At 39.7% G+C, this 27,194-nt stretch overlaps 1 protein-coding gene across 3 annotated transcripts in view; it reads left to right on the forward strand.

Moving 5' to 3' along the window:
• Positions 1-1,508: 1,508 nt before the first annotated feature.
• PRRG1 (proline rich and Gla domain 1) overlaps positions 1,509-27,194 on the forward strand; it is a 184,508-nt gene continuing 158,822 nt past the window's right edge. The window contains exon 1 of one of the 3 annotated variants that reach the window (XM_081222110.1): positions 1,509-1,660. In XM_081222110.1, coding sequence (XP_081078236.1) covers positions 1,555-1,660 — 106 coding nt within the window. In that variant the 5' untranslated portion in view covers positions 1,509-1,554. Of the gene's footprint in view, positions 1,661-24,401; positions 24,472-27,194 lie in introns of those variants that run through there. The other 2 variants (XM_081222111.1, XM_081222112.1) reach the window with 2 other exon arrangements.

The following is a 27,194-nucleotide window of genomic DNA, read 5'->3' on the forward strand; positions in this document are numbered from 1 at the left end:
ATTTTTGTTGCTGGGGGAAGAGTGCGCTCTGAGTGACCCCTCATGGGAGGAATGAAACCAAGTAGGACCCTGTGGGCCCTCCCTGGTAGAAAAGCGTCTCTGTGTCCCCCGTTTCTTGTCTGTAGAAAAAGGCTTTAGTCTCCTAGACCCTTCGTGAGTTCCAAAGAGCAGACTCAAACATTTGCTAATTAGGGAAGTGAGGGAATGCAGAAACAAAGGAAAAGCAGTCAAGCAAGAAAAGTAATGACAGCTTCAACAGTAGTTCAGCAATAATACAGAGTCTTAGTTCCTCCTCAAGACCTCCACATAATAATCTGACATATATCTTTGAGTCGTTCTGCAAAAACTAAGACTCCCCACCCAGGCGGAGGATGGTGACTACACGCTGACTACAAGCAAGTAGACCTCAGACTGATTGGAACCAGAAGTTTGATGATTGATTAAGATTACCAAAACATCACCCTGTTACCTCACCACCAACCAATCAGAAGAAAGTCTTGCATCCTGCAGCCCTCACCCCAAATGTTGCCTTCAAAAACCCTCCCCTGAAGCCACCAAGGAGTTCTGGTCTTTTGAGCATGAGCTGCCCATTCTCCTTGCTTGGTGTCCTGCAAGTAAATGCTGTACTTTCCTTTACCACACCTGGTGTCAGTAGACTGGCTTTGCTGCTCAGTGGGCACGCGGACCCAAATTTGGTTTAGTAACAGGAAGAGAGTAAAAGGAAGCCTGCATGTGGATTCCTCGAGGTTCTGCTTGTGTCTTTTCCCCTCGTGATCTGGCTGTATATCCATACTGTATCACCGTAATAAATCTTAGCCATGTGTGCCACTGTATGCTGAGTCCTGTGAGTCCCTCTAGTGAATCTGAATGTGGGGATGGTCTTGGAAACCCTTCAGCACAGCTACTTTCTACAGGCATTTTACATCCACAGGCTTTAGTTTGAAAAGCAGTGCTAAGTACATGTGTTTCATGAGAAGCTTGTAGAAAGATGATGCCTTGCCCCTGTTCTGACCAGATAAGTAAAACTCCAAATATATTTGCAATCTTTGATTTCAATACATCAGCCTGGAACAAACATTTTACACAGTAACAAGCTCTGGAAGAGAATCAGGAAGGCAGTGAATGCACACAGCAGAAACAATAGTTCACTTTTAAAGAAAAGTAAGCAGAAATGTCATTGTTCCTTTAGCCTTGGGGCACAATTATTCTTTGTTCTGAGAATTGTGAGAAAAAAAAAAATCCAAGAAGCCATATGAAGATCTCCTGTGGACTTTAAAAACTATCAGCCAAGGGAGAAAGTGGGCAGAGATAGAGGGATCATGTTATTAACAAATGTTGTCTTTTTTGTTTGTTTGTTATTTTGTAATGCTTTTTTCTTCTTTAAAAAATGTTTTGCGGTTTGTGTTTTGTGAATGTTGTCTTTTAAAATTACAGTAACATTACCTTCACTACAATATCAGTATGTGTTTTATCTACTCTTCTTTTTAGGTACTGGAAGGCTGTTAAATATTTGTGAACAAAGGAAGAAAACACATTCACACAGTATGTTTTGAAATGGAATTGAAAACCAAAGAAAAGAACAAAGCAGAGTGTTCACTGAGATCATCACATGAAAAGAAAAGATGCCTGACAGGATTAAAATGCCAATGCCTGGCATCAGGTAAAATTGAAATGTCAATTTCATAATAAATACGTCATGAAGAGATCCTGTAACACAGTATGAAATGTTAGAAAATGACAATGCAGTGCAATGTGCATGTTCTAAGCATCACTGTAGTTTTTTTCCTCATCCTTTAAAGCAATATGATTTTTCAGAGTGCATAAAATACAGTGTTATGACAGCATTTAACACGTTTCATATAGTTTCACAGGGTATTTCCAGAATATGAGTAATAATTTAAGAGATATTTCATCTCTTGAGAGTATGGTTTGAAACTCTCTTCCTTTCCTGTACGATTCCTGTGACATGTATGCAACTTTAGCATCGGCCTCCCGTGTTTTTCCGCTTGCCACCCACTGACTACTTTGTAATTAACTTTATTTTTTTCTCCACAAACTGAAGATTTCTTAATGGAAGAAATAGTAAAAGGCTGGCCTTAAGGGGCAATGGGTTTTGCCAGAAAGTTGCAAGAGGATAAGGTTAAAAAGAAGGAAGATAGTGAGAGTAATGAATAGTTTGAGGACTAGAGATGGCAGGGAGTTACTCTAATTGCAATGTGAAGCCTATTGAAATGATCTGTCGTTAAAGTAGAAGTGATGTGACAAATAACTATGTCTATCAAAGAACTTTAATATTGTCTCAGAAAGGATTATTTTCCAATACTGTCAGTCCAGTTAGAACATATAAATCATTTGTAACAAAGATCTTTTTATTTCTGTTACATTCCTCATAGTAAAGGTGAGTAGAGTTGGCTTCACAAAATTATTTCTAAGACTGTAAACACCTTTAAGGAAGGGAAGTGAATCCATTATTCCTTACTTATATTTTTCTCCCCACATCCTCAGGCTTTTCTCAATGCTTCCTTCCTAAAAGGAATTTGGAGAAAAGTGGAGGGGGTGATGGGGGCAGTTTGCTCCTTTTGTTGATAGGTCGACTTGAAGAAAAATGCACGATACAAGAGTTGTGAGTTTGGTGTTCGTTTTTAACTTTTTATTTTATACTGGGGTATAGTTGATTAACAATGTTGTAGTAGTTTCAGGTGTACAACAGAGTGGTTCAGTTATACATATTACATGTATCTGTTCTTTTTCAAAATTTTTTTCCCAATTAGGATGTTACAAAATATTGAGCAGAGTTCCCTGTGCTACACAGCAGGTCCTTGTTGGGTATCCATTTTAAATATAGCAGCGTGTACATGTCAAGACCTTACTGGGGACTCTTGCCCAGGAGACAGCCTCTCAGTAGTTCTGAGGGAACTGCTCTGAAGAGGAAGAGGAAGAAGCCTAGTTTATATATGATTCTTGGCTAGGGAATCTATGCAGTCAAGCATGCATCTTGGTAGAAGATTACTGCTATTCACAAAGAACAGGTATCTCAGGTTAATGATTTTAGTGCTTTTCTATGTATGGGTCTCTCTAAGGGGCTTGTTTTTTCCAAAGCACAGAGTGCCTCATCCTGTTTTTCATCCTGAATTCTTCTCAGGGTACACTGTCAGTCAGTAATGACTTAGAGCTGGGTGCTGAGCAGTGCTCTTTGATCTTCTTTGTTTACAGCTATGTTATAAAAAATTAATTTTACTTTGTAATTCATAATTGAGAGGTGGACTGCAACTCTATCTGATTTCAGTTCTAGAATTTCCACTGGGTTCTATTTAGAGTTCGTACTTCTTTGCTGAGAGTCCCTGTCTGTATTATTCATTGTGAGGGTATTTTTATTTACTTCCCTGAGCATAATTAAAATAGCTCCTTTAGTATCCTTGCCTAATAATTTGGACAACTGAGTCATCTTAGGGTTGATCTCTGTTGATTAACTTTTCTCCTAAAAATTGGGCCACGTTCTCCTGTTTTGTTGGATAATTTTGGATTTTACCCTGGATATTGTGACTGTTATATCATGGAGACTCTGGATTCTGCTATAGTCTCCTGAAGAGTTGATTTTGATATTTTGCTTGTTTGTTTGTTTTTAAATCAGGTATGTCATTTGGTTGGTTTCAGACTTCATGGTCTGAATCTCCTGAGGTGGCAACATCTCAGATTTCAGCTCTCTTACATTTAGCTGTGTTAATTTGAGCCTACCCTAGCACCTGTGCAGTTCAGGGGTCAGCCACAGAATTGAGCAAAATTTGTAGAGAGAAATCGATACACCCCACCCCCACCCCCGTCTCCTTTCCATTGTCACCCCCTTGCTTTCCAGTGGCTGTAGTTGCTCTGCATTCTATCCTCTATTTCTTCAGGCCAGAAATTCTGCAGATTGTCTGCGTTTTAGCCTCTCCAGGTAGAGATATCTGTGTTTTTTCCTCAGTCTCTAACAGATGGAAAACTGGTACTGTGCTCCGTTCCTTCTTCCGAGTTTCGACTTCCCTCCAAGATCTACTGTTTTTGTTTATTCTCCTATGCCTCCCAGTCACTGTTTGTTTTATATTATTTTGGGTTTTTTTTTTCCCCCAGCATCTTAAATTGTTTCCTGTGGCAGGGTTGGACCTAGTAGAGCTACTCAGCTGTACTATAGCAAAACTGATAGCTCTATGTGATTTCAAATATGACAACTATAAGATGAACTTTGTGACTGTAAAAGCTTCTATGGTGTTTTCGCTAGTGGGATATTATAATAAAAATAATCGGCCTAGCTATTAAAAGTGAGCCTACCAAATATAACTTTTCTGTAAGCTATTTAAATATTTTAAAAATAGAATTTTCAAAAGAAAGTAAAATAAAAATAAGAAGTAAATAGAACAATAATTACTTGGAAATTCATATCATAAATTAAGGATATTTGAAGGAAGAATAAGGGGCATCACAGAAGACATAAGGTGAGAAGTAAACACAAAGGCTGTGACCTTGATTCTAAGTCATTATAGATAAAGACATTGGACTTCAGTATAGATTTTCTCCCTCCGAGTCTGATGTGGGTTGGCAGGGGCTCTCGTCCATTTAGTGACTCAGGGATCCAGGTTCCCACCATCTTGTGATGTTGCCATGTAAACACGTGGCTTGCATGACCTCTGCTATAGGGAGAGAAAGAGCCAGAGAGTTGCTTGCACACAGGCTTTTTATAGCCGGACTTGGAAGCGGCGTGCCATTTTTGTCTACATTCCATTGGCAAGAACTCAGTGAAATGCTCCCAACCCATCTGCAAGGGAGGTTGGGAATGTTGTCGTTCTGTGTGTCCAAGAAGAGGAAATGGTACGGTAAACACGTGGCACCTTATGTGCAACGCTCTCCTTTTAATCGAGGCTACAAGATGGAAAAAAAAAGATACGGTTTGTAGTCCACATTTCTCTTCTTAATGGGAAAGAAAGTTGCTACTTCTTGCATATTACAAGAATACTGCTAGGATCAAGATTACCTCAGAAAAGTATTTATGCAGTTGATCCAAAAGGAGCAAAGGGGCCCACTTACAGTAAAGAGTGATATCTTTAGTTATAGACAGACTGGTATTTGCGTGCGGGGGCGGTGTTTTATAAGATGTTCTTTCTGCTCCCTTTTCTCAGTAGTTTTAGCAACCTGCTCTATATTATAAGGGCAATACGGAGACTGTAGTTCTTGTACAATAAGATATAGGATATATAGCTTTTATATACAAGAAGGTAATCTACAGCCTATATGGAGGGTACGAGCACTGAGAGCTTGCCCCTGAGGGTTGGTGCAGCTGGGCTACCTTCATGCTGATTGTCCTTCAACCCCAGGGAGGCTGGTGGGCTGGGCTTTGACCTTTCTCTCTGGGGCTCTCTGCCCTGACATGTGGGAGTGGCCTGCATGTAATGCATTCAGGAATCCCAAAGCTTGAAAAGTTCTCCATTGATTACTGATTCTCCCTTCAAAAGTATTCCCTTCGTCAGATTTGGGACTTAACTGTGCATGGTTTGTTTTATTGTTACAGTTGGGTTTTAATTTTTTTTTTTAACTTAGAATATTTTAGCTGATCTTTCATAGTTTCTCTGGCGGGGTTCTTTGTATTATTGTAACGAACTTTAACCTCTTTCCTGTTTTACTAAGTAAATGTTTAACACAGTTTTTTTTTAGCTCCTTTCACACCTATATACAGAGAGGGAGAGAAGTGGAGCGAGAAACCAAAAGATATAGGAATAGATGGCAATTTCTGTATGCGATACAGGATTTTTGTGCAGAAATGATCAAAAACTATTTTGTGAAAGAGCCAATATCTCTGTCACAATCATTTTATGAAGAAATTATTTTATTATTTTAATACAGTACATAATATTTTCTGGAATTTATAATATATATTATAATAATATATTTCTAGAATTATAATACATTAATATATTATTGTATATTAATATATTATATATCATATTTTCTAGAATTTATACAATATAAAGTATACGAAAAATGCCCCAAAAAATCAAAAAGAAAAAAATTGCTCACAGTCCCATGATTCAGTCACTGTTTACAATTTAGAAAATGTGTGCACTGAAAACCTGATGATATTTGTAAGGAGATAGAGGGCAAACCCGTTTCAAAATCATGAACAGCTGGTTAGCTGAGGAGACAGTCTGTAGAAATGGAGAGAATGGAAGATTTGAGACAGTGCTATTAGAAGAGCATGAAGCAACTAAATGAATGAAGAGGCGTCAGAGAGGAAAAATTTTTCCTCTACCCTTCTGAGTTCTTCTGGCTGGTCTAAGAATTAATCTGACGTGAGACAGATTGACAGCAGAAAATCAAACATAAATTTAGTAACATGTAGACATGGGAGAGACCCAGGAAAATGGAGTAACTTGCCAGAATGTCTGAAGCCCTCACCTTAAATACCATCTTCAGCTAAAGACAAAAGAGGATGTTGGGGGCAGTGGTTTGGAACTTCAACGGGGAGGAAGGCAATTCACACGGAGATGGAAAAGCAAATGTTTGCTAAACAAATGTTTGCTGGGCTTTGCAGAGATGGTGCAGAAACAGAGTGGACCCCGATCTGTAGGTCCTGCTGAGTTTCCCCAATACATCTAGCCTGTGTTCTTTAGCTATCTCTAGTGATAGCTCTATTCTGGGACAGGACTTCTGTCTAAATTCTTTTAGGCAGTGAGGTGGAAGGTCAAAGATTCTTCCTGAGTCTTTGGGCCTTGATGGTTTTCACCTTGAAATAATCCGCATGTCAAAGAGACACATTTTGGTGTGGCAAATTTTGTTCCCCTGTAGAGTAAAAGTGTTATAAAGGTATAGTGTTAATATTTTTAAGGGAAAGAAAGGAAGTGATAAGCCACAAACAAAATCTCTTAGATCAAGAAAAAGCCCTAGTGCAAGCTCCCTGATAGAAAAAAAAGCTAGAGATAGCTCATAAGCCCCCAATGTAGAAAAACTAACGTCACCCAAAAGACTGATAACATTAGCCCTAAAAGCCCTGTGGGACTTCAGAGTAGCCAAAATGCTCCAGAAATAAACAGGATGAGGTCAAACTAATTAATCTAATTTATGGCCCACGTCGGGAAAGAGCAATCTGGCAGCTTCCTCACTGGATGCAAGAAAAATAAATTATTCTGTTTATATTTATTTTGGTTATATATTTTCTATGTAAGTTTAGCATAAGCATATTTTTTCACATAAGTACTGCCCTTCCACTTAAGATTGATAACAGAGAAAATCAAGTTGGGGTTTTCTTTCTTATTGAGTTCAAAACTGAACAAGAAATGACTATAAAAGTACAAGAACTTACAGTATAGACTCATGAAATAAGTTACAGAGGCGTGTAACTGAGAAGAGGAAGGGAAGAAGAGTGAGAAGATAAGAGCAAAGGCAGAAGAGAGGGAGGATTTTTTTCTTAAGTTTTAAATAGATTTTGTTTTTAAAAGAAATGAGCCACATACGCTACAAGTTCTCAAATTCAATCTGAGACTCTCCATTACCAAAATTCTTAAATTGCTTTTAAAAGTTAAATTAACTGTTTAATTCTTCACAGTTTAGGCGTTCTAGGCATCCCTGTTGAGAACATTGACCTGATTAGTTTTTCAGTTTACTTTTGGAAATTAGTTCCTTAGTCTGTAATTAAGCCACGTGCCCGTAGACTCAACAATGAACCCCAAAGATATTCACATCGTAATCCCTGGAACCCGTGAACATATTAGCTAACATAGTAAAAGGGTCTTCGCAGGTGTGATGACTTTCAGGATCTTGAGGAGGGGAGATGAGCCTGCGTTATTCAAGTGGGCCTTAAATGTGATCGCAAGGGTTCTTACGGGAGAGAGGTGGCGGGAGATTTGGCAACAGAAGAGGGAATGCAAAATGGAAGCAAAAGATTGGAGTGATGTGAGGAAGGGGATGAAAGGGACCACTAGCCAAGTGATATAGGAGACTTCTGACGATTGGAGAAGGCAAGGAGACAAATTCTCCCCTGAAGTCTCCAGAAAGAACACACCCTTGCCAACACCTTGATTTTAGACTTTTGCAGATTTTAGACATTTCTGACCTCCAGAGCTATAAGAAAATAAATATATGTTGTTTTAAGTCAGTAAATTGTGGTAATTGGTTACAGCAACAATAGGAAACTAATATAGCAAGCTGATTTGAATGGATCTGAAAGTAAAAAACAGAAAAAAACAAGGCTCTATATAATGTATATATATATGTGTGTGTGCGTGTATACATGCATATATATGTTCACATTCATATATACATATATAAACTTATATATTAAAAAGCTATTGCTATATATACATATATAAAAGGCTATTCATATATATATATATATACACACACACACACATGTATGAAATCAACTATCTGACATGTTAGACTTTTAATAAAAATGGAAAATACAACACATTCCTCTGGAATCATGTGAAGGTGATGTGCATAATCACTATACCACTTTTACTACACTTCATCTTAGCCAAACAACCGAGAAGCAATTACTATACTGCTTGTGACTGTAGTGAAACACAGATGAGATTTAAATATGGCAGAAACTCTCTTCACTGACCTCCTCCTGAAGGAGTTGTGGATGAAATGATGATCATTTAACTGTAAAACATACTAACCCATGTCCACAGCACAGTGAATACTCTTGGGCAATAATACTCATGCCTACTTCTGTCCCACCAGTTAAGTGGTCTGCTCTTCGTTGCGTTTGTTCCCAAACCTATTTATTTCAAGTACACATCCGTAAGTTGATCACAAATATTGTAATTCTGTATGTACAATTTAAATTCCATAATTTGACTAAACATTTCATAAACGGATGAAATATAAATTGGAATTCATGAAATTCCAACTGTTGTTTTCATGAAAATACTTTGGGAAGATTTAATGCAGATGAAGAGCTCGTAAAATTGCTGTTAAAATATGTATGGGGGAGACAACTTAAAGGTTTTGGATAAAAATCATAAAAGTCTAGGATTCTGTACTTAGACTGCTTCACAAATGCCTTTAGTTTTGTAAAAGCTCTTCTCTAAGGACACCCAGAAGTGGAAATTAGAGATGATGTTGTGCTGGTTAAGAGTGTAAACTTGGAAGACAGACAACATGTGTTTTAATCTTATCTCTACCATTTACTGACTGTATAATGTTAGGCAAGTTTCTTAACCTCAAATGTGAAATGAGGATGATAATAATTGCTACCTCAAAAAGATACTGGTTCTCCAAAGAAGATATACAGACTGCCAACAAACACATGAAAGAATGCTCAACATCATTAATCATTAGAGAAATGCAAATCAAAACTACAATGAGATATCATCTCACACCAGTCAGAATGGCCATCATCAAGGAATCTAGAAACAATAAATGCTGGAGAGGGTGTGGAGAAAAGGGAACACTCTTGCACTGCTGGTGGGAATGTGAATTGGTACAGCCACTATGGAGAACGGTATGGAGGTTCCTTAAAAAACTACAAATAGAACTACCATATGACCCAGCAATCCCACTACTGGGCATATACCCTGAGAAAACCATAATTCAAAAAGAGACATGTACCAAAATGTTCATTGCAGCTCTATTCACAATAGCCCGGAGCTGGAAACAACCTAAGTGTCCATCATCGGATGAATGGATAAAGAAGATGTGGCACATATATACAATGGAATATTACTCAGCCATAAAAAGAAACGAAACTGAGCTATTTGTAATGAGGTGGATAGACCTAGAGTCTGTCATACAGAGTGAAGTTAGTCAGAAAGAGAAAGACAAATACCGTATGCTAACACATATATACGGAATTTAAAAAAAAAATGTCATGAAGAACCTAGGGGCAAAACGAGAATAAAGACACAGACCTACTTGAGAATGGACTTGAGGATATGGGGAGGGGGAAGGGTAAGCTGTGACAAAGCGAAAGAGAGGCATGGACATATATACACTACCAAACGTAAGGTAGATAGATAGTGGGAAGCAGCCGCAGAGCACAGGGAGATCAGCTCGGTGCTTTGTGACCGCCTGGAGGGGTGGGATGGGGAGGGTGGGAGGGAGGGAGATGCATGAGGGAAGGGATGTGGGAACAGATGTATATGTATGACTGATTCACTTTGTTATAAAGCAGAAACTAATTAAAAAAAAAAAAAGAGAAATCTAGAAACAATAAATGCTGGAGAGGGTGTGGAGAAAAGGGAACACTCTTGCACTGCTGGTGGGAATGTGAATTGGTACAGCCACTATGGAGAACGGTATGGAGGTTCCTTAAAAAACTACAAATAGAACTACCATATGACCCAGCAATCCCACTACTGGGCATATACCCTGAGAAAACCATAATTCAAAAAGAGACATGTACCAAAATGTTCATTGCAGCTCTATTCACAATAGCCCGGAGCTGGAAACAACCTAAGTGTCCATCATCGGATGAATGGATAAAGAAGATGTGGCACATATATACAATGGAATATTACTCAGCCATAAAAAGAAACGAAACTGAGCTATTTGTAATGAGGTGGATAGACCTAGAGTTTGTCATACAGAGTGAAGTTAGTCAGAAAGAGAAAGACAAATACCATATGCTAACACATATATACGGAATTTAAAAAAAAAATGTCATGAAGAACCTAGGGGCAAAACGGGAATGAAGACGCAGACCTACTTGAGAATGGACTTGAGGATATGGGGAGGGGGAAGGGTGGGCTGTGACAAGGCGAAAGAGAGGCATGGACGTGTATACACTACCAAACGTAAGGTAGATAGATAGTGGGAAGCAGCCGCAGAGCACAGGGAGATCAGCTCGGTGCTTTGTGACCGCCTGGAGGGGTGGGATGGGGAGGGTGGGAGGGAGGGAGATGCATGAGGGAAGGGATGTGGGAACAGATGTATATGTATGACTGATTCACTTTGTTATAAAGCAGAAACTAATTAAAAAAATAAATAAATAAACTTAAAAAAAAAAAAAAAAGATACTGGGAGGACTAAAAGTACATGACACATTGTAGGTGCTCAAATGTTATTATTAATACTGTTATTGCTACTATGTATATGGTTTATTCAAGAGTGACTACGGGGACCATCTATTGATGGAGCCATACTCAAAGAAGACCCCCGGGCTTTAAGTCAAAAGACTGATAAATAAATGTACATATAGCTTTATGTTAAAATGAAGTTTTCAATTCTCCACTTTAGCCAGCTTTGCCAATTACCAAACCAATTCCAATCCTAATTGCTTTTGATGAGGGAATTCTCCTACAAGTTGGCTTATTTTTCTGCAAATTATTAGCTTAAAAACACAAAAATAAGACCCAAATCCTATGAAAGTACAAAGCTCCCATGACAGGGTAGTATCACTTCGCTCAACCCTTCCTTCCCTAGTGTTTTAAAGATTAAGAGTTTAAAACAGTAAAGCCATGTGCCTGTGGCCCATGGCACCCTGTACCAGTCCGGCTTCACCCTCTGTCCCTATGCAACATTCATCTTATAAAACAAGGGCCAAGGTCTTTTCAAGCTGAGGTTGCCTTCTGTAGCTGGTGCAGGATTCCCATTGCAGCTTGCTTTCAAACATTTCAATGTTGCATCTCTCTTGTTATCTTACCTTAAAAAATCATATTGAAGTAAATGGTGTCAGAACTATCCTAAGACCTAGCCTATTGTATTGGCCTAGGTCACCCAGAGGGGTCTACCCACGAGAAATGAGGGAAATTAATCACTACCTCGCGACTAAATAAACAGAATTTCATTTTTCTTATTCAGGATCAGAATAATAACTACTTCTGGTTAGACTATAATGGGCTCAAGTGAAGAGAGCAATGGAATCCCAGGTTGCTTCTGATAGAATCATCTCAATATTTTAGTAATTTGCAATTGGGTTTTCTCAAATGTCTTATATGGAAAATTTGTAATTATTTGGGAAAAAATGTTCCCTATTTTGGGGGTCATATTGGGAAAAGATACCCCAAAGTCTACAGCTATTGATCCAAAGGGAAGACAAATAAGAAGGAAACAAATATCATCTAGTAATATTTATTAAGGTAGGGCTCTGTTGGGCTTCTTCCCAAAGGTAAAAAGAGACTCAGCCCCTCTCCTCCCAGTGATAATAGATTTAAGAAAATCAACTCAGATTGTGATGAAACAAAAGACATATTAGAGCTGAAGACAAAATGGCCAGCAAACACTCAGACTAAACAGAGAGCAAATACAGAATCACTGAATGTTGTATCGATTTTTCTGTCTGAAGGATATATGTTTGACTATAGGATTTCAGAATTCAATCAAACGTCTTAGATTAAGAATCGTAACTTTTAGCCTTAAAAGGGATACTCATGATTTAGAGGCAAGAGCACAAAATGAGGTTTCAGAAGACCTGAATTCTAGTCCGAACTCCGTTCTGTATTTAGGTGAAGGCACTTAACCTCTCAGAGCTGAGTGAATTAAGATCAGACACTTACTGGATTCTAATTTAGTCCTTGACCCTTACCAGCCATGACCTTGGGCCCAGTGTTTAACCTTCCCTAGCCTTAGATTGGCTATTTGCAAAACAGGGATAATAATAGAACTAAACTGTAGTAGGTAGAAGTGATGATTCCATGGAATAAACATATGTAAAGAGCATAGCACTGTGGCCAGCATACAAGTACTCAAGAAATATTAGCTGGAATTTACTTATTCACTTGTTTGGGAGTTGGTTAGAGAGACTGGCAGGAAGGAATGAGTGTCAGAATCGGTGGCGTTAGCTCATTGAAAGGGAGCTATTTTTTTAAATTATTTACAATTTTTCAGCCTCTAAAGAAATGCTGGTACCCTAAAGCATAGTCCTGGGTGACCACACCCTAGTCAAACCTCTCATAACAGATCTTGCTCTTTTGCATGAAGATCCAGGGTCTGTGAATGCCTTCTGTGTGGTACTCATTCTGTTTAACCAGAAACTAGACAATTAGCCTGGGGAATAAAAGAGTATGCAGAAGTACAATTTATATTTATAGTAATTATTTTAGCTTTTATTCCAGTATTGACAATGCCTTATTAATAGTATCCTTTTCCAACAATTGAGAACTGTTTAGCCGCCAAAACGATGATCCAAATTTACAATCAGGATAAAAAGAGGTTTGGGGGAAGGATGGAGAAGTAACATCTCTGAAAGGTAAATGGCGGGGGAAGGCTTGGGCAGAGAAAACCTTGGTCCTGAGATGCTGATTGGACACTTCTGAAAGGAAAGTGAGGAGCTTCAGACCAAAATGCAGATGTGATCAAGTTTCAGCCAACCCAAGAGGGAGCTCCACACCAAAGATTGCTCCTTAGAGGAGTCCCACATTGGGCAGGAAGGGCCAGGTACCAGTGACCCACCATGCTCATTCACATGGTGGGGATTGCCCATCAAGCATGCATAGCCTCTGCCCCCACCTCCAAAGTTGAGGCGCATCCTGAAGGTGATATAGCTGGAGGCTGCCCGCTAAGCCTACTGTTTGTAGCTGAGCAACAGTTTTCCTTCTTGAAGGAAGATCTGAGAGGCATACCTGAATGGCTGCCAAAGAGTGTTCCCATAATATACACACCCTCAATATATTTTATTAGAATACAAATTTTTCCTATTTTTATACCTTACATCATTTAATGTTTTGTAATTTAAATCTTTATATTTTTTCTTGAAAAATTTTTACCAAATTCTTGAGTAGTTAAATTGAAATAGCAAATTACAAATTATAGTAAAGGACTTTAAAATATATATTTAAAAATTGATTTATTTTATTTTTAGAGGCAACTAAGTAAATATTCATTCCTGTGTTCCCAAGTATACCGATAAAGTTGGCATTTAAAATGCTGAGGTACCTAACCATAAAATTTCATTTATATTTTGTACTGAATTAAAATTCGTACTTTTGAAGTCATATTTTTGATATTACAAGCACATGTTAGATGCAAAAACAGCATTCTCTTTTAGTTTTCAGGTTCTTTAAGGATAGGCATTGTATCCATATTGCCAAGTATTTTCCAAGAGGTACTGTAGCCCAATTATAATGAACAGAGAATCACCTCATTTCTTGAATGTGATGAAGGATTATTTAAAATAGACCTTTAACATTAGTGAGATATATAAAACAGTCATTGAAAATGAAATATGTTTTTTATGTAACCTTACCTTTTAGTGAATTCAGGAGGATGATAGAGACTATGATTTTGGATTACTCTGTGATATAATGAAGGTTGTAAACAAAATGAGCCATGGACATTAGAAATGAAAAGCCATATTCTCTCTATCATGACAGTAAACTAGAGGATATTCTTTCATATATATTTTTACAGACATGTATGGACAGACAGATTGAATTCTGTAGATACATGTTGGAATTTCCAATGTACTTTAAGACCTTTTTAAAAATGTGAATATTGGCTCCCTGGATTATCTAAAGATTTAAATAAGTTAACCTGCACATACATGGCAGTCATAGTTATTATGTAACTAACTTTTGTATTCTGCAGCCAAAAGAAATTCCTGTATTCTGATGAGACTCAGTAAATATGGTTAGAAAAAAATGTTTATTTATTTAACATCTCCTAATTATATCACATTTTGCTGAGTATTTTTCCAATATTATAAAAATTTTCAATGATACAGAAAAGTGGGAAGGATTGTACAGTGAACACTCACCAAAGAGATTCTACAAATAACATTTAACTTTACTTGCTTTTATCTATCCATCTATCCATTACTTCATCCTTTCATCAGTCCAAATGATTTTCAACACATTTGAAAGTAGATCGTACATATCAGTATATTCCCCCTAAAATACATTAGAATTCATTAGAGTTTAATATTTGGTTGTATTTTTTTCTTTTGAGGTAAAATTTCGATACAGTATTATGCAAATGTCTTGAGTGTGCCATTCAATGAGGTTCCACAGATGCACAGATCTGTGCACCCAGAGTACAGAATGTTAATATCATCCCATAAAGTTTTCTCATGCCCACGTACCACTTTCCAGTCAATCTCCCAACACCCCACAGGGAAATACCATTGTCTTTTTTTTCCACCATAGATGAGTTTTGCCTGCTCTAGAAATTCATGTAAATGGTATCATACACATTCTTTCTTTTCTTTTCTTTTCTTCTTTTTTTTGGGGGGAGTTTGGTTTTGATTTTTGTTTTGTATTTTTTAAATTAATTTTTATTGGAGTATAGTTGATGTACAATGTTGTGTTGGTTTCTGCTGTACAGCAAAGTGAATTAGTTATACATATACATGTATTCACTCTTCTTTAGATTTTATTCCCCTGTAGGTCATTACAGAGTATTGAGTAGAGTTCCCTGTGCTATACAATAGGTTCTTATTAATTTTCTATTTTGTATTTAGTAGTGTATATATGTCAGTTCCAGTCTCCCAGTTGATCCACCCCCCCTTCCCCCTTGGTAACTATAAGTTTGTTTTCTACATCTGTGACTATTTCTGTTTTGTAAATAGGTACATTTGTACCGTGTTTTTAGATTCCACATGTAAGCAATATCATATGATATTTGTCTTTCTCTGTCTGACTTACTTCACTCAGTATGATAATCTCCAGGTCCACCCATGTTGTTGCAAATGGCATTATTTCATTCTTTTTAATGGCTGAGTAATATTCCATTGTATATAGGTACCACATCTTCTTTATCCATTCATCTGTTGATGGACATTTAGGTTGCTTTCATGGCTTGGCTATTGTAAACAGTACTGCAGTGAAAATTGGTGTGCATGTATCCTTTCAAACCATGTTTTTCTCTGGATATATGCCCAGGAGTGGTATTACTGGATCATATGGTAGCTCTATTTTTAGGGTTTTTTTTTAACACCTTTATTGGAGTATAATTGTTTTACAATGGTACATTAGTTTCTGCTTTATAACAAAGTGAATCAGCTATACATATACATATATCCCCATATCTCTTCCCTCCTGCATCTCCCTCCCTCCCACCCTTCCTATCCCACCCCTCTACATGGTCACAAAGCACCAAGCTGATCTCCCTGGGCTATGCGGCTGCTTTCCACTAGCTATCGGTTTTACATTTGGTAGTGTATATATGTCCATGCCACTCTCTCACTTTGTCCCAGCTTACCCTTCCCCCTCCCCATGTCCTCAAGTCCATTCTCTAGTACGTCTGCATCTTTATTCCCATCTTGCCCCTAGGTTCTTCATGACCTTTTTTTTTTTTTTTTTTTTTTTTGTTGCGGTACGCAGGCCTCTCACTGTTCTGGCCTTTCCCATTGTGGAGCACAGGCTCCAGACACGCAGGCTCAGCGGCCATGGCTCACGGGCCCAGCCGCTCTGTGGCATGTGGGATCTTCCCGGACCGGGGCACGAACCTGTGTCCCCTGCATCGGCAGGCGGACTCTCAACCACTGCGCCACCAGGGAAGCCCGACCTTTTTTTTTTTTTTAGATTCCATATATATATGTTAGCATACGGTATTTGTTTTTCTGACTTACTTCACTCTGTATGACAGACTCTAGGTCCATCCACCTCACTACAAATAACTCGATTTCATTTCTTTTTATGGCTGAGTAATATTCCATTGTATATATGTGCCACATCTTCTTTATCCATTCATCTGTTGATGGACACTTAGGTTGCTTCCATGTCCTGGCTATTGTAAATAGAGCTGCAATGAACATTGTGGTACATGACTCTTTTTGAACTATAGTTTTCTCAGGGTATATGCCCAGTAGTGGGATTGCTGGGTCATATGGTAGTTCTATTTTTAGTTTTTTAAGGAACCTCCATGCTGTTCTCTATAGTGGCTGTATCAATTTACATTCCCACCAACAGTGCAAGAGGGTTCCCTTTTCTCCACACCCTCTCCAGCATTTATTGTTTGTAGATTTTTTGATGATGGCCATTTTGACCTGTGTGAGGTGATACCTCACTGTAGTTTTGATTTGCATTTCTCTAATGATTAGTGATGTTGAGCATATTTTCATGTGTTTGTTGGCAATCTGTATATCTTCTTTGGAGAAATGTCTATTTAGGTCTTCTGCCCATTTTTTGATTGGGTTCTTTGTTTTTTTGATAATGAGCTGCATGAGCTGTTTGTATATTTTGGAGATTAATCTCTTGTTGGTCACTTCGTTTGCAAATATTTTCTCCCATTCTGTGGATTGTCTTTTCATTTTGTTCCTACATACTCTTTCATGTAAGGCTTTCTTCACTCAGCACTTTTTTTTCAGATTCATCCACATTGTTACTTGTTTCAGTAGTTCATTTCTTTTTATTATTTTTTTTTGCTGAGTTATACCTCCTTGTGTGAAGATCTCAGTTTGTTTATTCATTGTCTTACTGATGGGCACCTCTGTTTCCAATTTTAGACTACTGTAAATAAAGCTGTTAAGAACCTTTTCATACTAGTCTTTTTTGTACACATTTGTTATTATTTCTCTTGAGTAAATACTGATGAGGGGAATTATTTGGTTATAGAGTAGGCATATGAATAATTTTAGAAGAAACTGCCAGATCTTTCTCCAAAGTAGTTGTATATTGCTTCACTCCCACCAACAATGTATGAATGTTCCAATGGCTCCATATCTTCACTGACATTTGGTGGTGTTGATCTTTTCAATTTTAGCCAAACTGGTGGGTATGTTTTGTGATCTAATTGTGGTTTTATTTTGCATTTCCCTGATGACTGATGATGTTGGGCACATTGTCATGTGCTCATTGACCATTTGTATCTCTTCCTTTGTGAGACTTCTACTCAACTTTTTTGTTAATTTTTAAATTGCTTTTTTCTTTTTATTATTGAGTTTCAGAAACTCTGTTTGTATATTGATGCCAGTATTTTGTGAGATATGTTATGCAGAGTTTTTTCCCAGTCTGAAGGTTTTTCATTAATTTTCTAAATGATATCATTTGATGAACAAAAGTTTTAAATTTTCATGAAGTCTACTTCATCATTATTTTCATTTATGGTTATTGCTTTCTTTGTTCTGTCTTAGAAATCTTTGCCTACCTCCAAGTCACAAAAATATTCTATGTTTCCACATAAATGATGTATTTTATTTTATTTTACTTTATTTTTTAATATTAATTAACTAATTTACTTTTGGCTGCATTGGGTCTTCGTTGCTGCGTGCAGGCTTTCTCTAGTTGCGGCGAGCGGGGGCTACTTTTCATTGTGGTACGGCGGGCTTGTTATTGCAGTGGCTTCTCTTGTTGCGGAGCACAGGCTCTAGGTGCGTGGGCTTCAGTAGTTGTGGGTCGCGGGCTCTAGAGTGAAGGCTCAGTAGTTGTGGCGCATGGGCTTAGTTGCTCCACGGCATGTGGGATCTTCCCGGACCAGGGCTCGAACCCGTGTCCCCTGCATTGGCAGGTGGATTCTTAATGACTGTGCCACCAGGGAAGTCCCCCACATAAAAGATTTATAGTTTTACTTTGTACATTTAGGTCTATGTTCTATCTCAAATTAAGTTTTTATTGTGTGAGGTAGGAATCAAGTTTCAATTTCTTTGCATATGGGTACCCCATTATTCCAGCATTATTCATGGAAAAGGCTCTCCTCTCCCTAACAGATTGCCTTGGCTACTTTGTCAGAAATCAAATGACCATATAAGTGGGACACTTCTGGGCTCTCTGTTTAATCTATTGATATTTCTATTGGTCTGTATTCCAGGCTGTCTGTGACGTTGTAGTAGGTCTTAAAAGTCAGTTATTGTAAGTCCTCTAAGTTTGTTTTTCTTTTTCAAAATTGCTTTGGATAATTTGGATTCTTCCTTTACATTCCTATGTGGCTTTATTTTCCTATATGCCTTTTATAATCAGTGTGATTATTTTTTAGGTCTGCTGGGATTATGACTGGGAAGGTGATGAGTCTAAAATCAAAACTGGGAGAAATATATCTTAACACTGAGTTTTCCAATACATGAACATGGTGTATCTTTCCATTTAGTTAGGTCTTTCTGAATTTCTATCAGCAGTTTTTTGTAGTTAATAATAAAGAGGTCTTGCATATTCTTTGTGAAATTTGTTCCTAACCACTTTATAGTTTCTGATGTTATCATAAATTAAACTGTTTCCAGTTTTATTTTCTAATTGTGTGCTAGCATATAAAACATGATTGACTTTTATATTATTTTATTTCCAAATATATGGGTTTTGTCTAAATATCTATTGTACTTATTTCTTTTTTTAATGTTTTGATAATTTTATTTTTTATTATTTTTAATTAATTAATTAATTTGGCTGTGCCAGGTCTTAGTTGCGGTTAGTTGCCTTGTGTGGGATCTTCATTGTGGCATGCGGGATCTTTTAGTTGCGGCATGCAGGGTCTTGAGTTGCATCATGCGAACTCTTAGTTGCAGCATGTGGGATCTAGTTCCCTGACCAGGGATTGAACCCATGCCCCCTGCATTGGGCGTGCCAGTCTTAGTCACTGCACCACCAGGGAAGTCCCTATTGTACTTATTTCTAATTTAATCTCATTGTAGTCAGAGTGCATACTCTGTTTCATTTCAGTCCTTTTAAGTTTATTGACCTTAGTTTTATGGCCCATCATATGGCCTTCCATGCTACCTGTATGTTTACCAAGATTGTTTGAGATGATACAAAAGAAATACAGAAATTAAACTCTGCTTTCTTGCAGTTTCCCAACCACGTGGGAGTTAGAAATGTAAATACATGGAACAATACGACAAAGTCAGGAAAAACTAAATTATATCATCAGTAGGGATTAACCACATAAGTGATGAAAAGTCCTAAAGGAAAGGATTTATCAGAGTAGGGGCACAACAGGGTATGCACCCCTCCACTCATTCTGGACATGAGTGTTTAAGCCAATTCTTGAAACAAGTGCTGGGTGCAAACTATTAGATTGGAAGTTGGAGAACTAATGAGTGAAATGATTAAGGGATGGAAAAATGATCTGGCAAGTCATGAGCAGAAGACAGCATGGAATCTTATTTCCTTATGTTCCTTCTTTTTTTCCCACAAGAATTTTTTCTAACCTTGTATGTGTCAGGCTTTGTAATTAATGCCAGAGCTACATTGTTCCCCTGCCTCAGAGGTCTGGGTGAAGAGAAAGATTCAGGCATAAAGAAGAGGGGGATGCTGGTACTAGGCGAGCAAGGGGAGTAGCAATAACTAATTTACTTTGCATGGAGTGGCACCAGGAAGACCTTACACTGTGGGTGTCTTTGGAGCTGGGTCTTTAAGAATGTGTCTACCATGCAGAGAGAATAGAGAAGTCCTAGCAGCTTGAAAGTATAAGAGAGCAGCTTAGGTAGAGGGTAGAGGGAATGAGTTTGCAAAGGAGCGCTAGTGCCAGTAATTAGAAAATTTGATTGTGCTTAAGGAGTTTGTATTTTTTGTTAAAGTGCCTGGGAGTCATAAAATGTTTTTAAGAAGTACAATGGCTTGATCATGTTTGTGTTTGTTAACATATCTGGCAGAATTGAGCAGGGTGGATTGGATTTGGGAGAAACTAAAGACAGGGAAACGAGTTGGGAGAGCATCTTAGGTCAGGTGATTGATGATTAACCTGAAGTGATGCAGGAAAGAGGCATTAATATGTGAGACATGCAGGAGGTAGAATGAGTAGACAACTGAGGCTGGAAAAGAAGGGGTCATGGGTGACTTTCCCATTTCTAATGTGTGATGGGGTGCGTAGGGGTTTCATTAACAAGGAAAGAAATTGCAGGACAAAAGCAGAATTTGGAAGAAAAACTGAGTTTCATTTCTTATCAATTGAGGAGGAAAAATCCATTCGTCAGTTTTAACTATAGAACTGAAGATTAGGAGAAGGGGAGGCCAGAGATTTGATTTGCAAGTCATTAATATTTACTTGCTAGCAGTCAAGCAGAGAAGTAGAACTACATCCACCTGGTGTGTCTTGTGGAGACTGGACTATTGAATGAGAAAAAGGCTGAGATAACTTGTGAGTCCCCTTCTGGGCCTTTGAGTAACTATTAAGAGGAAGGAGGGTAACCAGGAGGTAGGGTACTAGTGAAGTAGACAGCTCTGGAATACCAACTCTGACAGTTTGGTTCTGAAATTTGCTTCATTTCTTAAACAAGAGGCATCTCATAAATAAGCAATTGGGGGAAAATTAAGCTAACATCATGTATTAATGAGAACATTTGGGGGTTTATGCAAGAGAAACCAATTTGAGCTAGCTTCAGCAAAATAAGATTTTCTTACGAGAATGCAGGGGTGCCTCATAGCAGCCAAGGGTAAGAATGCCACTGTAACCAGGAGGCGGACAGCCACTGAGAATCCAGGCTTGGCTCCACTCTGTTTACCTCCTTTCTCTTTGTGTCTCTGCCCTTTCTTGACTTGTTTTTTATCTTTCTCCTGATGCCATAGGTCCTAAATTGATATTATAGCTCCAGACACCCAGTGTTACTAATTTCCCCTTTCTAATCCCCAGGCAAGTTCTAAATCCCATTCTAAATCCCCAGGCAAGTTCTCTGATTGGGCCAGCATGGGTGAGAGGGTCCATCCTGATCCAATCAAGAGAGAGAGAGAGAGAGAGAGTGAGTGTGTGTGTGTGTGTGTGTGTGTGTGTGTGTGTGTGTGTGTTTAAGGGCCAATGGACTCCAGGCCAATTAAATCATAAGATCTGGGGGTGGTATCCAGACATCAGTATCTGTTAGAAGTGTCCCAGTTTGGGAACCAATGCCTTAGGCTCTGTTATTTTTATGAAAATAAAGACTATGGTAGGGTTAATAATGCCCCCACCATGTCCATGTGCTAGTAGCCAGAACCTGTGGAAATATTATGTTAAATGGCAAAGGGGAATTAAAGTTTCAGATGGAATTGAGGTTGCTAAAAAACTGACCTTAAAATAAGGAGATTGTTTTGGATTATCTGGGTGGGACCGATATAATCACAAGGGTCCTTAAATGTGGAAGAGGTAAGCAGAATTGTCAGTGTGAGAGAGTAATGTCATTCTGGCTTTACAGCAATGGAAAGGAAAGGGCCATGATCCAGGGCATGTGGGTGGTGTCTGGAAAGTGGAAAAGTCAAGAAAAATCATTCTCCCTTAGAACCTCCATAAAGGAACTCAACCCATCTGGCACCTTGATTTTAACCCAGTGTGACGCTTTTCAGACTTCTGACCTCTAGAGCTGTAATACATTTGTGTTGTTTTAAGCCATGAAGTTTGTGGTGATTTTTGTAACAGCAGCCATAGAAAACCAACACAGAGACATTATTGAGAAGACTGGTTAGTACTTGAATAAAAGAGAGAGATCAAAGATAATTCCAAGGCTGTATTCCTTAAATACAGTTGTTCCATGGTGAACATTGAACCTTTTTTTTTTTTTTTTTTGGTCTCTCTAGCACTTCTCTTCTGAAGACAGCATCTCCTTCTACCTTTTGTTTTCATTTAGAAATTTTCTCTTCATTTTTTTCCTCCAATTCTGAGTTTCTACTGGGGGGTACCATTCTTATGTCCCACCTGCACTTTCTCTCCAAGAATGGTTATATGACTCAGCCTCACCCAATCATGCTCTTTATCTGGTGTTCTAAAAATTGAAACTTCAGGAAGAGAGGTACTTTCTGTCTGCTGACACCTTGGTAGATGTGAGCCCACAATTTGTCCGAAGCCATGGTTCCAAGTGTACAGAACATGACTTGGAGGTTCTGAAGAGTGACCCCTTCCAAGAGAGGCAGGGTTGAGAGCCTAATCTGGAATTTGAAGCATTCAGTTACTGGTTCCACTTATTCTTAGGGCCAATCATAGACTTACCCTTTCGCAACTTGGGTTACACAATAACTTTCTCTTTTTGCGTAAGCTACTTCATTTTGGTTTTCGTCACTTCAATCAAAATATTCAGACAAATTCAGACATAAAATAAGAAAATAAATCCGTAATCAAATGAAAGTGAACAAACATATATCTGCATCTACTAAGATGCAAAAATTATCTTTATTAACACAGTGTTATTGTTGTTTTTTCTTTTAGCACCTTCTGTATGTAAAACATTTTACCAGTGAAGTAACTAGGACAAGGTCCTACTTCCAGGCACTTACAGATTTATTCAGCCTACAGAGTCTGTCTGCATTTAACAGTATACATACCCTCTTGCAGTCTGTTCTTACTGCAGTCCCCCTATGCTTATTTGACAAAAGCAAAACAGAAATGAGTTCAGAAAGTCTGGTTTGTAAAATACACAAACGGAAGAATCACAAAGGTTAATGGGAAGAATTTCAGGATATTCAAATCTCTAAGGGCAATGACCAGTCTCTCCCCAAAAATGTTTCTTTCCCTTTTCGGTCAAAATACTTGCTGGGAAGGACTATTGGTGTGGCCCTGTGGCAATTCTATTATTCTTAATAAGCCAAATGTTTCTTAGTTCCATCATAACTAAAGTAAAAAGAAGAAAGGAAAACTAATTTGGAATAAATCACTTCAGGCCCACAGGCCAATTCACTTTGGATTCACTCAGGTGTGTTTGTTTTAATAGCTGATCTGAAGGCATGTGAGATACCACAGCTTACCAGATTTTAAACAGAAAAGTACAGAACTTAAAACTAAGCACGCATGCAGCATGGAATAATAATCAAGTTAGGCTTCTTAAAATGCTAACTGCCAGAAAACCTGAAACCAATAGAGCAAAATTCACAGGACAACACAGGCTGAATATTCTGTTTCTCAGAGGGGCTTTTAAGAAGGCTCAAATTCTGAGGTAGCTCCCTAAAAAGCAGGGTCAATAATGGGTATTATTTGACAACATGTGTTCTTCTCCCCAAGATATTTGGGTAGGTTTGTTCAAGACTTTTTTTTTTTTTTTTTTTTTTAAGAAAAAGCAGATGTTGTCAGCAAAAGGCCAGAACAGCAGAAGAGTTTGTTCTCAGGGAAAGGGCTGAACTGTAACAGTGGGCAACGGTTGGAAAGTCACCAACCACGTTCTGGGCTCACACAGCAGAGACATGTTAACTAGGGTGCCCTGCATAGGCGGTTTGTGGGTGAGAAATTTCCATGCCGCTTACCATGGACTGAGGACACCGCGCGATGAGGAGAGAGGCCAGTGGGTGGAATAGTGTGTGGGGAGGTAGGCATGTAAAAGGGTGAAAGGCCCGCGAGGATCTAGGGTGGGTCCAGGGAGAGGCGTGCTGACGCAGAGGGCTGGCTAGCTTGGCCCCGCGCCAAGCTGGGCTTTCTGGAGTGTGAATGTGCGTGGGGTGCACCCAGGGGCCTCGACGACTTCTCTTGCCAGTGTTATTTGTAACAGATCTCAAGAGTGGAAAGCTCTAACGCGGTGCCCTGAGCGCTAAGTCTTCCGAACCTAGGCAGCGGAGGCCCCGCCCCTCTGTTTCCCACCCTGTCTGGCCCCTCCCCTCCCCTGCCTAACTCCGCCCTGGCCCCGCCCCCGCCGCTTCCCCCCGCCCTTCCCGTCGGCTCCTGGCTCCTCCTGGGCTCGGCGGCGGTGGGAAGGCGCAGGCGCGGTTGGCGGCCGGCAGAGCGCGGAGTAGTGGCGCGGGGCGCGCGGTGAGTGTGGTGGCGGCGCGGGGCTCGCAGCCGGGGAACATGGTTCGGGCGGGCGTCCGGGGAGGGTTCGGAGTGTGTGCGGGTGGCGGCCCTGGGAGACGTCGGCCCCATAAGGAGAAACCTGCCAGACGTGCGGCAGCGGGGCTGGCCGCGCTGCCGTAAGTGTCCGGCCCCGGCCGCGTGGGGAGCTGAGTGCGTGGTGGCGGGAGCGGGAGAGGGTATGTGTGAGGAGAAATTGAAGGAAAGGGCTCCAGAGGCTGGAAGTCCAGACTCAGGCTTGGCAGAACCGGGAGCCTCGCCAAGGGCGCTGGAGGGTGTCCCAGCTTCAAGTTCAGTACCCCCGCTTGGTGCCCCTGAGCGGCGGGCGTCCCGGGCCCGTCCCTTCCCCCGCGCTGCCGTCTCGGAGTGCAGAGTTGCCAGGAATATTCCGCGTCGCGCGGGGAGAGGATTTGGAGGAGGTGGGCTGTCGCCCCAAGCTTGTGCCAAGGAGGGAGTGGCATTCGTGTGACTTTCTTCACCCCGCCCCCGGGAATGTGCCCGTCTTCTGGTACATTGTGCTCATGGACGTTTTAACAAAGGCTATGACTGTTTTCTAGGCAGTGGCTGGTGACAGCGGGGGCGGGTCGGTGGAGGGGGGGCGCACGAGGTCGCGGTGCGGCCCTGGGGGAAGGGGGAGCGGGGGGGCAGGCTTGGGGGGAGTGGAAGGAAGGGAACAACCCTCCTGGCTCAGCTTTTTCCTCCTTCCTGGTCCGCTGATTTTGATCAGTGGTAGAAACAGCCTCGAGAGGGATGTGAGTGGAAATGAGTGTGTGTGTTCAGACTGGCTGCAGCCATTGGTTTTGTAATAGTGCTGTTGATGTATTTTCTAAGTGTCCCTTAAGGAGAAGGGCGAAATTAATGGAATTTAAGAGGAAATAATTGAACGGAAGGATGAAGAGGTGGAGTGTCAAAACTTAGAGCTAAATTAATGCTTTGAGATAGTCATAGTATAAATTAAGCCAAACTTTGAACGATGTGGAGGTGTGAAAGTCAGAGTAAGTGGAAGTTGGTTAGGGTGTGGTTGATTGTTTCAATCAAGAGTGGATTATTTTGTGTGTGTGTGTGTGTGTAGATGCTGAAAGTTCTTCAGCAGATTCACTTTAGAACCCTTAAAAATGATATTGGGGATATAAAACATCAGGGCAAATATTGTAATTTTAGATAAGGTTCTGAGGCTTTCATTTTCAAGCTTAGGATCTTTATGGAAATTAGTATGTGTTCCCAAGCATAGATGTTGATATTTATACTCATTTGTTTAACTTAATACAATAAAACAAATTGAACTTCTTCCTCCTCCACCCCTTTCCCTCGATTGTGAATCCTGTTTTATAAACATTTACTTTCAGATCTGAAGTGTGTTTAAAGGCTCAGTCCCCCCTCCAACCCCCAAGTCATGAAGTGAGCACGATTTCTTCTTGTGTTATTGTCATTTTATTCTTTCTTTTACTGTTATTTTAAGTTAAATGCCACTAACATTACCAGATTTGGGGAGGGAGGTGTTAGGGATACTTCCCTTTTCCAGTGGCTAATGAACTCCTATTCATCCCTTCAGACTCAGCCCAATTCACCACTTGGAAAAATTGCCAGATCCATCAGAATGAATTAGTCACCCCCCTTTGCTGCTAAACTGATACTACTGGCCTTATTTCTCTCTTGCTACTGGAACCTCAGTCTTCTGTGTTATCCCAGTACCTAGGGCTGCTGGGTAGGTACTAAGTGCCTAATGAATACAGTTAGATGTTAATAAGTGCTGTTGGAAAGATAGTAATTCGTATCACATAAAGTTCATGGGGTAATGGAAGAAATTCAGAATGCTGAAATTATATTTAGTATTTGAACAACATTATTTGGAATATGGATAAGAAACAAGTATGGAAATATGTTCCCATGTATTAGTCTGTGGATTATCCTTCTAAAAGAGGTGCAAAAACTTTGCGGATATCGACAAAATAGACATCAGAAAAAGGCCAATTCTTTTTTTTTTTTTTTTTTTTTTTGCTGTACGCGGGCCTCTCACTGTTGTGGCCTCTCCCGTCGCGGAGCACAGGCTCCGGATGCGCAGGCCCAGCAGCCATGGCTCACGGGCCCAGCCGCTCCGCGGCACGTGGGATCCTCCCGGACCGGGGCACGAACCCGCATCCCCTGCATCGGCAGGCGGACTCTCAACCACTGCGCCACCAGGGAGGCCCCCAATTCTTTTAAAAGGTCAACTTCTGACACTGAAACAAGTGAAAAGTCAACATGAAACGAAGATTAATCATTTGTAGAAAGACACAAATAAGGTGCTGCTGGAATTTAGGAAATTTGTAAGCAGATTAAGCTGGCCAGATGGTATCTTATGAAAGCTAATGTAACTAAAGAAGCTGTAACCTATTAGACTAATTAGAGAGACTAGTCAATTGCATTATACTCCTCCTAAACCGAAAGGTGATTTGAGTATTTGGCTAATGAGTCTCTTCACTTTAGAGTGCCCTCAATCGGTTTGTCCTATTTCTGCCAGCCAGTTCTCTTCACTGCACCAGCATCACTGGCCTTCTAGTCACCTCCGGCTCATAACAGGGATTATCTTCCTCTGGCCCCTTACCACTCAAGCTCATCACCCCTACACCTAGCTTTCGTCTGCTAGGTGGATTTACCCATCGCAGAGAATACCGTGAGCAAATAAGTGAAGAAAATTGATACTT

This window comes from Mesoplodon bidens (genome assembly GCF_964165515.1).
Source record: "Mesoplodon bidens genome assembly, chromosome: X".
NCBI lineage: Eukaryota > Metazoa > Chordata > Mammalia > Artiodactyla > Ziphiidae > Mesoplodon > Mesoplodon bidens.